Below are 13,335 nucleotides of genomic sequence, written 5' to 3'. Positions count from 1 at the left end.
TCCTACTCTTCTCCAAACCACTCTGCACCTCTGCAGCCTCATCAACTCATGAGCCACAAATACTACTTTGTTCGATACTAGGCCTCTACCACTCAATCTTTACATCCAATTTCTCCTCAAATTAAAACTTTCAATCCTCTAATTTCAGTCCTGCTTTGAATATTTTTCCACTGGCTGCTGGCATGTTTTGCTCCTCGCCTCTGCCTGTAGCCTCATTTTTCTCTGGCTTTCTCCACAAAGGAAAGCAAAATTTGTACCTTATGCTCCTGGTAGAGCTTTTGAAAAACTTAGCACCTGTTGTATATATCAGAAATCTGTCTTGGCAATCAGGCAATTAACTTCATATTTAAGGAAAAAATAAAAATGTGATAAGTCCTACATAGTGAAGTTTTGTATTCTTTGTATATACCTTTCCCAACCTGACAATTCAGTTCTGAATATGATACTCTTTTGCCTTGTTGTCCTAAGATCAAATGAAGTTCAAAAAGCTGCAGGGTTTTTTCATATTTCAGTGCATGATGGTGCTAAGCTAGTTTGTATCAAAGATACCTTGGTGGTCGTGGTAAAAGCTGTTGCATCAATGAAGCCACTTACAAGTGACCTGATTGTGGGACAGGCAGGTTATAAAGTGAACAAGATACAACATTTGCTCTCTTTCACCACTCCTAGCAGCAAAATTAAGAGAGAGATGTTTGCATTTGGGCTTAGTGTAACAAGGAAGATCCCATCTTTCTGAAAACAGACCAGTGGGACTTCAAAGGGGAGAGCAAACCTCTTTCACGACAAGTGCATTTAAGGTTTGTTCTCAAATATCTGCAATATTTTGTACTTTATCCTCTTGACTAGGCAGGACTGTGTTTGGAAAATTCATGTAAACCTCCTTCTCACACGTATTCCCTCACATCTATGCATCCTGAAGAGTTCAACTGTGAAAGAGAAGCAGAAGCGTCGGTAAGGATACCGGGAAAGCCTATATCCATTGAAATTATAGGAAATATATAAAGCAGTGAGAGAATAACCTCAGAAGAGGAAGATAAGGTAGAAAGATCTGTGAATCAATTCACTTTGCAGAAGCTTAAAACAATATGACCTTTAAGTGGCTGGATACTACCAATAACCTGGGAAGTGACCAAGGTCAATCTTCAACCCCACAGACGGTGCTTTTGAATGAAACTATTGTCCAAGGAACCGCACAAAGCAAACAAAGTGTTGCAAAGAATAGCCACACTGACATATAGAACTCCTTGCTCAAAGGCCTTCCTCACATTTTGAAAAACTATTTTTAAAGTAAAAAAAAAAAAAAAGTCTTAATCAATAAATTGTAACGAATGAGGCAAATTTGAAAAAGAGATGTTGTTAACAGCTGGTCTGAGGTCTTGCCAAACTTGTTACTATTTCTTACGGGGTGATTTCCATAAATCTATTGTAGTGCATTCAAGTGGGAGGCCCAGTTTCCAACACAGTCATTGGAGAGAAATATGCTCCAAATGAAGTGCCTTGAGTTTCTCACCTTAAGCATCCCTAATTTGTCTTAGACTTTTCCTGTAAATACATTCCTAAAGTCACCACTATTGCTGGCTTAAATACAAAGCTCTTTATTAAATATATGCGGGTTTCGGTAAATGTAAATACCAATAAATGCCTAGAAAAATACTTGTCTGAGAATATGTAATGCTACTGTAAAAGTGACCAGAAATACATAAATAAGAACTTCCCTTCCTTTCAAACAAGCAAATATACTGTTGAAGCCTAACTGAAGAAATCAAATTCTACCTTATTCATAGATGCCCCTTTAAAAGAGATAATGTGTATTTTGCCTTTTAAAATGAAAGTAATTGGTGAGCAAAATAGAGGAAATTAGTTTCAGATATTGATGACAAATTTTGAATGTAATAAATATGGGGATTAATTTGAATCATTGTTATTACTATTAATCATCTGACCATATTCTAACACCTAATCTTGATGCATCTGTGAATGGCATGACATCTTCATGGTTGCACAATTCTGAACTCACATTTTAACATAATCAGAATTTTGTCATGATTTCTGCTGCCACACTTAATTGCTTTTACAAAGGCAGAAATGTGGAAAAAATAAGTACTATCTTCTTACACAATCTCTTCACGGAAGAAACAAAACTAGCTAAAACTGATTACTGATGTTCAAAATGGGACAATTCCCTGGAGCACTACAGTGCCTTCTCCCTTTTCCTGTTGCATGTAGAAAATTAAAACGGGGAGAACAACCTATGATCAATATTTTACTAAACAAAAAGTGGCACAGCTAAAGAGGAATTTTCTCAAACACAGGCCATGCACTTGGCACATACTAAATTCTCCTTGCAGATACAGAATAGAGAGTTGATAAGCATTGACACAAGTCTTACATGAATTACAAAGCAAAGGGCTTCTAACATACCTTGTGAGAAAGGAGGTAATTAGAGGGGGAAGCAGACAAAGAAGTTGAATTTAACAGGATGAACTGTATTAACAAATTTAGAATGGCTGGACAAAAGATTGTGACAACTGTTCTTTTGATTCTAAAAACCATCACCTTCTCCACCTCCTTTGTCTTCTTATTTCTTAGTACTGTTTGTTGGTGCTTAGTGATTGTTACAAATTAACAGGACTATTTAATGGAACTGATGTGGTATGTTAAGGATGAAAATGTTTTTCAACCTTTCTGGATAAATTTGCTATAGGGCTTACCCTATCACATTGCGTAATGACTGCTGTTCATTTGAGATACTCTAAAGTGTGATTCATGGCACTTAGAATGGATGGAGTGGAACCACACCAAAAGCCTGTCAAGCAGCTTTGACCTAGGGCACTCTCAAATTCTGACAGCAATTGCTCAGGCTAAGGCCTAAAAGATAACGTCTTGTCTTTTCTGTCTTGGAAAGACAAACAGATGAATGACTATATTCACGTTTGACATATTGCTGTGCTGACCTATAAATGCAAGGCTAACATGATTCAGAGAATTAGCTTTTTATAAAAGAGGAAGCCTATCTGCTGTGGCAAAAAAAAAAAAAAAAAAAAAAAGATACTAGAAACAAGACCTTGATAGGCATTAAACAATTATCAAATTTGAGGTAAGGTCTACATCTCCTATGTCTTGTAGAAGGTAGGTTGTAAGCTCCATGTAAAACCAGGAGATGACACAGACACATTTTAGAGTAAATGGTCTGTATGAGCCTTGTATTCAGGCTCAATCTGGTTTTTAGGTAAACAAATAACTTCTTGGATAGTTGTTTTTATTATAACATCAGACCTAGAATGACTTCACGGTTTTATACTATAATGAAATTGCCTAACTGCTTGACTAAATGAAGATAGATTTGCTCTTGAATGAGAAGTATTTCCAATATGGCTGCAATAAATCTGAAGTGAACAAGAACTCAATTCAAATAAGACCAATCTTGAAAAATATACTTCTCTTTATCAACAGACAACAGTTTTATTTACCTTGAGAGACAAATGACCACCTTTCATCAGCCTTTTGCAAAAGTACCACTCTAACTGAAGATACTTCGATAGACAGCCAAATTAAATTATTGAAACATTTTGACTCAGTTTTCTTCATTGGAAAAGGATAAAAAGAAAAATGTGCCAAGAAGGCTACTAGGTCCAGAAAGCAAGACTGGCAGACATGAAAGCACAATATACTGTTTTGCCTAAGCTAGAAAATGTTAAAACAAAACAGAGTTAAAGGGATTTAAAACAAGGAGTAAAAGATTCCTTAAACATATAAACAGAAAAAGACAAAGTAGAAATGCTATCATTTGAGGTTCGGAAGATGTCAATGGTAAACTAGGTAATGAAAAATACCTTGCCTGAATGTTGATAAAGGATGACAATACATGACATAGGAACAAAGTCATAGTAATCAATGAGAATTAGTATTAAGATGTGTATTAGTATTAACTTTTGATGAGGTAGCTGTTCTTACAAACAGATGAAATGTAGGACAGGAACATATAGAAGTAAAAACAGGATTGTTGGGAGGACAAGGGAATTGCTAGTTGTAAGGTAACAATATATTTTTCTGAAAGAGGAACAAGCTGAAGAGAAGTTATGAATGTGGTTTGCAAATGACTGATGTAGGAACTGACCTTATCTAGCATTTTCAATAATGATTTTGACAAAATTTAGGAATGCTCTCAGCTAAATATGGGAGGCACCATCATTACAGAATATTGAAGTAATCTCATCAGTGGGTATATGATGACATTGAAGATTGCTGTAAAAGAAATTGAGTGAAATTTAACACAAAGTTCTGAATTAACAAGGATCTTTGCCACATGAGCAGGGACTTAACAGTTGGAAAAATGACAGACATTATAAATCCATTGCACAAAACGCCAGTAAAATCTCATATAAACAGATATACAGTTTTGATCACTCCAAGGAAAGAGAAATCTACAACAAATGCAGGAAAAGACTTTTGAAAGTTTATTTCAAAAAAGAATGAAAGTGAAGTAGTTTGACTTAGATAATTTAGAAAAATGAAATCTGAAAGCTTCTATGCATCCCCTTTATAAGTATATCTGAGGAATGAATATATGATCAAGAAAAGATTGTCCTATTTAAGTTAAAAGGCCAAAAGTGTCACAACGGCAAGTTAGTGCAGACTGAACAATAAGATAGATGGTGAGGTTCTAAAACAAGGCTGGAGACAGCTGTGCAGAGGAGGAAACTATTTTTACTTTGCCAGTCATAGTTGGTATTACATATTACAACAGTAAATAGTATTGGATATTGGCCAAAATAGGATAGGATTCAAAGAAACAGGAAGTGCCATTTACTTTTAACTACCTTATATTCCTAAAAACCTTTTCAAAGGTAAAACTGGACTTGAGGGAAACTTGCTGGTACACTCATTAAAGAATGTACAACTTGAAAGCAATTCCATATTTGCATCATCCATGAGCAGAGCAATATCTGTGCTTTAGATTCTAACTTCTCTCACATCTTATAGCAGGTAAATGCTGTTTACTGCTGCGATGGAACCTGCAAACTTTTACTGCAGATGACACATCAACCACAGGAACATGTACACCTTGGAAGAACTTTCCCGGTCTAAATTTCAGTTTTGGCTCCTGCAAACACATAATTGCTTGCTGCTGCTGAAGTGCCACCACTTTTTACAGCACTCTGGGTTGCATGTGCACATGAAATGGAATAGTATTATTATTATATATTATTATTATAGTGCAAACCTGTAGAAGCATGATACGTATCAGGATGTGACATGGAAGTAGCCTGCTTCAATAGTAAGATAATACAGCCTTCTGTGTAAGAATACTCCTTGAATAACCAACAGATATATTTATAGTGGCAGATAAAAAATGGAAATGTATGGATGTGGAAGGACCAGAAAGCACAGCAGAAGAGATGTAAGAAAAATGTTCTGATGGCATACAGATTAGTAGTTCATTTAGTTCACAGCACTTCATGAAGCTCCTGGGGATACTCAATCAGTAAAACAAGACAACTTAAAATGATTTACAGACCAAATTAAAGAGTCGAGCCACTGAGAGATGATGTTGGAATGATAAAAGGCAGGTTCAGATAAGGAGAACACAGGACAGCAAGCAAATCTTACATATTCAAGAGGTGGAACCAGACAGAGAGACAAATATCCCCTTAACTGTCAGCTCCTAAATAGTATAAAAAGCACATCCAACACTGACTTAGGAAAAGAATGCAATTCCATAGCCTAGTAAAATACCAGCTGATTACTTAGAAAGAGAAACGTAGCAAAATTTTGCACATGAGACCTTCTTCATATGATCCAGTATGTAACATCTGAAAAGTAGCTGATTCTATGAATTCAAGAGTTGTCCTGGATGCTCCAGATCGGTATAGGTGGCCAGTTCCTACTCCAACATCCTTCTTTAGCCTGGCTATAAACTGTTCTTGGGCATGAGACACGGAAGGGAACTGGATTTTGGCACTGCTGTAATATTTAATATAGACTCCAGTTACCAATGAATATGATACCACTTGAAAAACAGACCTTTATTAAATAAAACTAAGTAAAATAAATACCTTTATTGAAGTTCAATGTTCAGCTTAAACTTAATGACACAAGCCTTAATTCTGCCTCTCCAGAGACTTGTTGATGGGTCTATTTTTGTACTAACAAAACACCTCTAAACCATACCCCCATATTTTTCAACCTTCCTACAAAGTGAATCTTCCATTTTAGAAAGGATTTTAGTAGAGTTTGCTTTTTTTATGATTTTTTTTTTTTTGGCTGCTTCTTTCTTATTTACGTCTCACTTGTAAAGCTGTGGCATTTAGTGTTTTTAACTAACAACCATCAATGTTTTTAACCAACAACCATCAGTGTTTTTAACCAAAATGTAAACTAAAAATAAGACTTGTTAGGACTCAATCATCCACATGTTTTGCCAGGAAGATACCCTTTAAACAATAAAGAAAAAAGGTAATGATTATATGGAAAATACTCTAGTATTTTAATTAGTAATTGATTTGAAAACCACTGCTGTGCTATATTTAGGAAAACCTGGGAGGACGCAGTAGATTGATGTGCCCTAGTAAGCAGGATTCCTCATCTTAGAGGCAACCCTGTCTACTTTCTACTCCAATATACATTCTATCAGCATCTCTTTTCACTAAATGTAATTTTTTGTAATCCTGGAATATGCACTGAAAAAAAATAAGAGGAAATAAAACCCACAAATAATCTAGAACTCATTGGCATTTTTAGCAGGATCAAATATCTAACTATGCCCATGTGCCTATAAACGCTACCTGTTTTACAAAAAAAGCACCAAGAAACCCTTGCAAAGCTGCAGTGTGATTCTACCTACCTAGATCATCCTAACAATTTAAAACATTCTTTCCGCTTTCCCAACCATATCACAGCTAAGCAACTGTGCCAAAGCACTCGTTACTTCCTCAAGGATGTTCCAAGGTAGAAAAAGCTACAGTGTATGCAAATTTATTAAGCAAAAAAGAAAAAAACCCTTTACTTGGGAATTTAGCGTATGCATATGAACTTTAAAATATATTCATATACTTGCCATATTGCTTTCACCTCGATGACCACCTTAAGAATGAACAGTAGGAATGAAGTTAACAAACAAAATTTAATGCACTCAATGAACACAAAATATCTACTCTATGGATAAAACTAGAGCTTGCCAAATCATGTCCTGAACAACATCTTATTAACTAAGAATTTCTGGTAAGCAACCTGATCTTTCTTCTACTGAAAAATAATAAATATTTCTACTGAAAAATCCGTAACAATAATGGATACAAAAGCATCTTGCTAACTCTACCTGCCCCCAGGTGCTAATGTAATTACTTCACATAGTAGTTGTATATTAAAAGTCACAACACTAGACTGAAAATTAATTAATTTGCAACTCATTTGACTGTGTGGAAAACTTAGACCAATGTGCACATTCAACATTAAAGGCATGGTTCATGACAGAAGGTGTTCAAAGCATCGTTTTTCATTGGTAGCAAGCATGAGAGATGATTGAGATAATAAAATATTTTCTGCCACAAAAATGATTCTCATCATGCTTTAATCTTTTTTTTTAAAGTTTAATGGATTTTTCTAGGCTTTTTCATTTCAGAAATTCTCTGCAAGTGAAACATTTACCTAAATTATGAGTGTCATACTTTTAACTTTAGGAATATTAGGTCTTTACATGAACATCGACCTACGAATGACCAACAGTTCTTAACAGGAGACAGCTGTAGAAAGTTACACAAAGTGATCAACTGGTAGAACTACATGCACCGTGCTGCAAAGAAAGGTGTGGATGTAGTGGTGGATAGGTGACAGTTTTGCTAGAATCTAAAAAAATTCTGAAAAGTAGCCTTGCTTGCTCTTTTCAGCAGTAAGATTGAGCCTATATACTTTCCGTACGTAGGAAATAAAACCTATCTTTCATCTATCACAACTACAAATATGTAAGGATGTAACTTGCCACCAGCAAGGGTTTTGTGTGATTCAGTGTAACAAAAAAACGGATAGTGATGGGACGGATAACCAGCAAGTGGAGTGAGACTTTTTCTTAAGCAGAATATAAGGAGTGTCAGGAATGAATAGCAAGATGGAAAAAAGAAAAAAAAAAGCTCCTCTCATCTTAAAAGTACTACAACAAATTCCTTAGGATCTTTCATGATTAAAGATAAAACTGAAAGAAACTTTGCACATTGAAGTGGAAGAACTGAACATCAGTGAGACTGATGATCTTGCAAAGTGAAATACTTTGAACACCTCTTGTCACTGAAAAATATTCTTGGTGATAATATAAAACCTGTCCTTGGTCTTCCATATCTGCTTCATTTGACTTTGACACACAACATTGCCAAAAATTAAATATTGGTTACGTCATTCATGTATAGGAGAAGTGAAGACTTCAGCTTGAAAGCTGTAATTTTCTTTTATACTAACATCATCTCCCTAAGAGTAGAACAGAATTAGAAGTTTGAAGGAATGACTCAGTCATTTGCCCTGGATATATTATTTTAAGTTATCTGAAGTAATAGATCTAAAATTTTATACTGTAAGACTCAACATCAATGCAAATGTAAACAAAATTCTCCATATTTGTAAAAAAGTATTAATATTTTAAACTAGGTAGTGTTTTGCTTTTGTATCTGAAAATAATATTGCATTTAACTTCATGAATATGACAACTGGAAACAAACATAAAGATATACAAAGATCTTAGAATCTGAGCAGCTACTGGAAACAACAAGAAAAACTTGCAAGCCACACTGTGTCATCCTGAACTTTTGTCATGTGGGTATTCAGCAAATTTAATCTACCCTTGTTGAGAAAGCAGTAAAATATTTAAAAGACCAAAACTATGCTGTAGCAGATGAAAATATCTGTCACAAACACTATCAGCTTCATGGTTGAATGACTGAAAAAGGGAGGACTGTTAGTGCAGTTTTCCTCTGAGTAAAACTTAGATTGCCTCTATATCTGAATCCATCTACTACAAATAGGGTTTAAATGCTCTTTGAGATGCAGTGGATTTTGCTTGAAACTCAAGTGCAGTTTAGAGAACAAGGAAGGTGTTCTACAGAGATTTATTAAAAGCAAACAAAATCAAGTTTGCTCTAGTTTTGGGGATGTACCTAATCACAGACAGAGTAGTCCCAGTGGAAATTTGTCTGACCTCCCAAGAGGCTACAGTGAAAAATATAACTATTTCTTTTATCAGGAAATTAAACTTTTGAGGACTGATTGAAATATACAGGCTCAAACTCAATATTTGTCATTTACTACTTTGTTAGAAACAGAGATTTTTCAGAGAACATGGGTAAGATAAAGTGTGAACAGTGAATTTCAAATTAAATCAACATGATCTAGATATATATAAACAACATCACACTCTCCAAAATACAATTGTGATAAGCTAAAGACTTATCCTGACAGATCAACCAGGAGTATTAGCAATGCAATCTCCCATACCTCCTCTCCAATACCCCCATGCATTAGTAACCTGCTACTTACATTCATTCAACAGAGTCGCTCCCATCATTGCAGAAGCTTGATATTTTTTTTTTTCTGAGAGACACACACAACTTTCTGCTATTCAGCAAATTCAGTAAGAGAGATGTAAGGGTTTATGTACATTTAGGACAAAAAATAATACAACAAGAAAATGGTATAAAAAATAAACTGGTATATGTAGTTGACAAAGGAATATAGTGCCACTAGCTCTACATCTAGACCACTAGTCCAAATATATATAAACAAAGAAAAAAATATTTTTTTTTTCTGAAATTTCCTCTGTTTTGTTTCATTTCACACATACACCTTTTGGAGCCTTAAAATGAGTGCCTAAACCAGCAAATGAGAACATTGAAAAGATACACTCTTGCAGATTAAAGAAGTAAAAAGAGCACCCTGGAATGTCAACTGGATGCTGAAGTACAATTTATCTTTATTCTTACTACTGTGTGGATCAAGAGGTCCAGTGCAAATTTAATTCATATTGCGTTATTAGAAAGCCAGGATCCAGAAGGAAAAACATAGAAAGTGAAGACAGTCAGACATATTGACAATCTCAAAGAATATGAATGAACCATATTTCTTGACAAATTCAGATGATGTTTGAGAACTTGAGGGTACTGAAAAGGACTGAACAAAAAGATGAGTACTTTGTGGGTTTTTTAAAGCAATAAGTAAAATGAACCAAGAGCTCTCTAAGTGGCAAAGAAGCTTATACTTTAGTGCAAAATCCAACCTCTAGGTTATAGGAACAGATGAGGTCACTCTTCAAGTTGGGCTTTCCTAGATCTTTCCCTATATCAGCTTGTACCACCCACTCTTGAAAGACATCACAGAAAAGCAAGTCTAGGTAGATGTTGCATGGCAATTCCTATTCTAAAAGGGGTGTGGTCTCACAAATTTTGAGCAAAATCTGATTTTGCAGTAATACATGAAAACCAGAGCTTAATATGGAACACCAAAGCGTGATCCAATTATGATAAGAGCTCATCTCAACTGATTTCCCAAAGAAGAGTTTTGGATTTTTAATCTGTTTCAAAGTTCTTGTAGTTTTCTTCTGTAATCTTTGAATCTTTGAAGATAGTCTAGAGGAGTGCATTCTGCTTCGCAGCAGATAAGCTTTCCTCCTTCCCATTGTGATAACGTTCCTGAAAATACACAGGCTTCATCTACAGCTATTTTTTGGCAGTGCTGTCTCTGCTTTTACACCTGATCTCCTTTGGTTTTCTTTGGACATTTTTGTATTGTCAATAGGCATAAAACTCAGTGCAGTTTCTCTTTTTCACATTACTTTTCTGCTCTGAGTGTTCCAAGGTAATAATCTCTGAGCTTTTATTTTAAAGCCATCAGACAAGTGTCAATTTTTTAGCAAAAAAATGAAGGAGCCACTTGCAGATAGAATTCACTGAACATCTTCTTAAGAAAAGTAGACTGTATACTTAAGTATGCTGTCCATCAGAATAATTTTGATTCTATTACAGTGAAGGTGAATACTGCATAAAACAATCCCATAGGCTAAACCAAAACATTTCTATGGGTGATTGCAAATAAATCTTGTTTGCTGACAGAAAAGAATGAGACAGCAGGAAAGAAGAACTAGCAGATGCTGGCAATCACTTTAGCAAGCAGAATAATCTTCAAGGATCATGAATTAGATGAGGAAGAATGTTATTGTTTGCCATCTGCTATGGGTCTATTATTACGTCAGCATCTGGTGCCACAGAAAGATCTTTGTGATGTGCATGCACCAAGCGAATTCAGAGTTTTCTTCTGCTGAAAGGAAATCTGCTGAAGGCAAACATTACCGGCCTTGCCACTGGTCAATTCACTTAGTTTTTGATGTATGCTATTTAAAGTTTGATTAAAAAAAACCCGTAATAGAGTTCACCTCAATGACTAAATAGTATAGTATAATCAGTAAGAACTGAATAATAATCCTGTAAGGTTGGCATTAAAACTTTCTTTCTATTCAGTTTAGGCTGGTTTTTGTTTCCGAATGTCAGGCAGCAAATATCTAAGTTTGAGCAAAACCAGTTGGTTTGAAAGTGTCTTAAACCAAACAACAATAAAATGAGGCACAGAACTGCCCCAGCCCAGGTTAGAAATTTGCACATATATTTTGTTTACAAAATACTACTTGCTTAATGTTGTTACTCAGTGGCAGGATTATCTATGTTCCTGGGGATATTAAAACATTCAAGGTGTTAAAAGTTTCATATTCATGATTGATATTGTAAGAGATATAATGAAACTTCAGTAACATAACGTGTTGGTGGACTCACATACTAAATTGTGCAACAGTATACACAGAATGAACTACACTGTCTTGCATTTTTCTATTACCTAGAATGATATAACCCTTGCATGCGAACCAAACTTGTTCAGCAGATGCAATACATTAATCTGATAGATTACATATCCGAGCATGGAGCTTGCAAGGCACAAATGTACTTACTTTTGGTGTTGGGCAGGATGCAGTGGAGAGACGAGAGGTGGCCTGGGCACGAGGAGATTCTGAAGGAGTAGTACTGAGGGAGGCTGTGTCGCGTGGGAGCACCTGAACACCACGAGAGATGATGGAATCTGGAATCTTAAAAAGAAGAGAGGAAGAAAGATGGAATTAATAGTAAAAAATATACTGTATTTACAACTTACTCAAAACCTTGCATCAAAAATGTAGGAACACCCTACTGCTCAGTTTGCATACCTCCTCATACACAGCACTGGCAGCAGTTAATGGCATGTTCTCATAATTTCAGTAACAAATAGCTAGGAAATATGTAAGATTGTATTCTAACTGAAGTAGTACAGGATATAGTATTTGTCTTGAAAAACCTATGAATCGAACATACTCCAACAGGAAATAATAAGAAAGCCTCCGTTTCAAACCAAATTATGACCAAAAGTGACTTCTACTGTGGCATGGAGACAGACTTCCCATTCTCTAACTAGGGGACAATATTTGAACAGAAAACCATTAATTAGCAATGACTGAACCCCTCTGAAGAAATGTCATGCAGTCAGAAAATTTCTCATAAGAAACGTCATGCAGTAAATACACTTCATTCCATGTACCGAAGACTTTATTTCAGCTACAAAAATTATTGATGTAAGGTTTGTGTTGCAAAAGCTATAGGCACAACTAGACAGAATACAGGCAAAAGCACTAGAAACTATCATGTGAAGTCAACATTTAGTTTAAAATCCATTCTGAATGGAAAAATTAAAATTTGATTTTTTTTTCCATATAACGTGCTAGAAGGCCACATAGGAAAGTGCACCCCCTCCAATGAACAAGACTGGCAAACTGGTAACAATGGACAAGAAGGCTGAGGTACTCAACAACATTTTTGCCTCACTCTTCACTGGCAACCTCTCTTCACACCTTCCAAGCGGATGGACTGCAAAAGCAAGACTGGGCATGCAAAGTCCCTCCCACTGTAAGAGAAGATCAGGTTTATGACCACCTGAGGAACCTGAACATAAGTAAGTCTAATGGGCCTGAAGAGATGCATCCCACAGTCCCGAGGGAACTGGCTGATGTAGTTGCCAAGCCACTCTACATGATATTTGAAAAGTCACAGCAGTCAGGTGAAGTACCTGGTGACTGGAAAAAGGGAAATATTGCACCCATTTTTAAAAAGGGTATAATGGAGGACCCTTGGAACCACCAACCTATCAGCCTCACCTCTGTGCCTAGGAAGATCATGGAATAGATCCTCCTAGAAGCTACGCTAAGGCATATGGAGGACAGGAAGATGATTTGAGATGGACAGCATGGCTTCAGCAAGGGCAAGTCTTGCTAGACTAACTTAG

General features: G+C 35.8%; 1 protein-coding gene across 50 annotated transcripts in view; it reads right to left on the bottom strand.

Annotated features, from left to right (window-relative positions):
• Nucleotides 1-13,335, bottom strand: part of GPHN (gephyrin) — a 295,661-nt gene that overhangs the window by 88,950 nt on the left and 193,376 nt on the right. For all 50 annotated transcript variants that reach the window (XM_065064293.1, XM_065064318.1, XM_065064297.1 and 47 more), the window contains one exon: nt 11,975-12,109. In XM_065064293.1, coding sequence (XP_064920365.1) covers nt 11,975-12,109 — 135 coding nt within the window. The remainder of the gene's footprint in view (nt 1-11,974; nt 12,110-13,335) is intronic.

Source organism: Columba livia, chromosome 5, assembly GCF_036013475.1.
Source record: "Columba livia isolate bColLiv1 breed racing homer chromosome 5, bColLiv1.pat.W.v2, whole genome shotgun sequence".
Lineage (NCBI taxonomy): Eukaryota > Metazoa > Chordata > Aves > Columbiformes > Columbidae > Columba > Columba livia.
The sequence above is the reverse complement of the archived record's forward strand: the minus strand, read 5'-3'. Positions and strand labels throughout refer to the sequence as shown.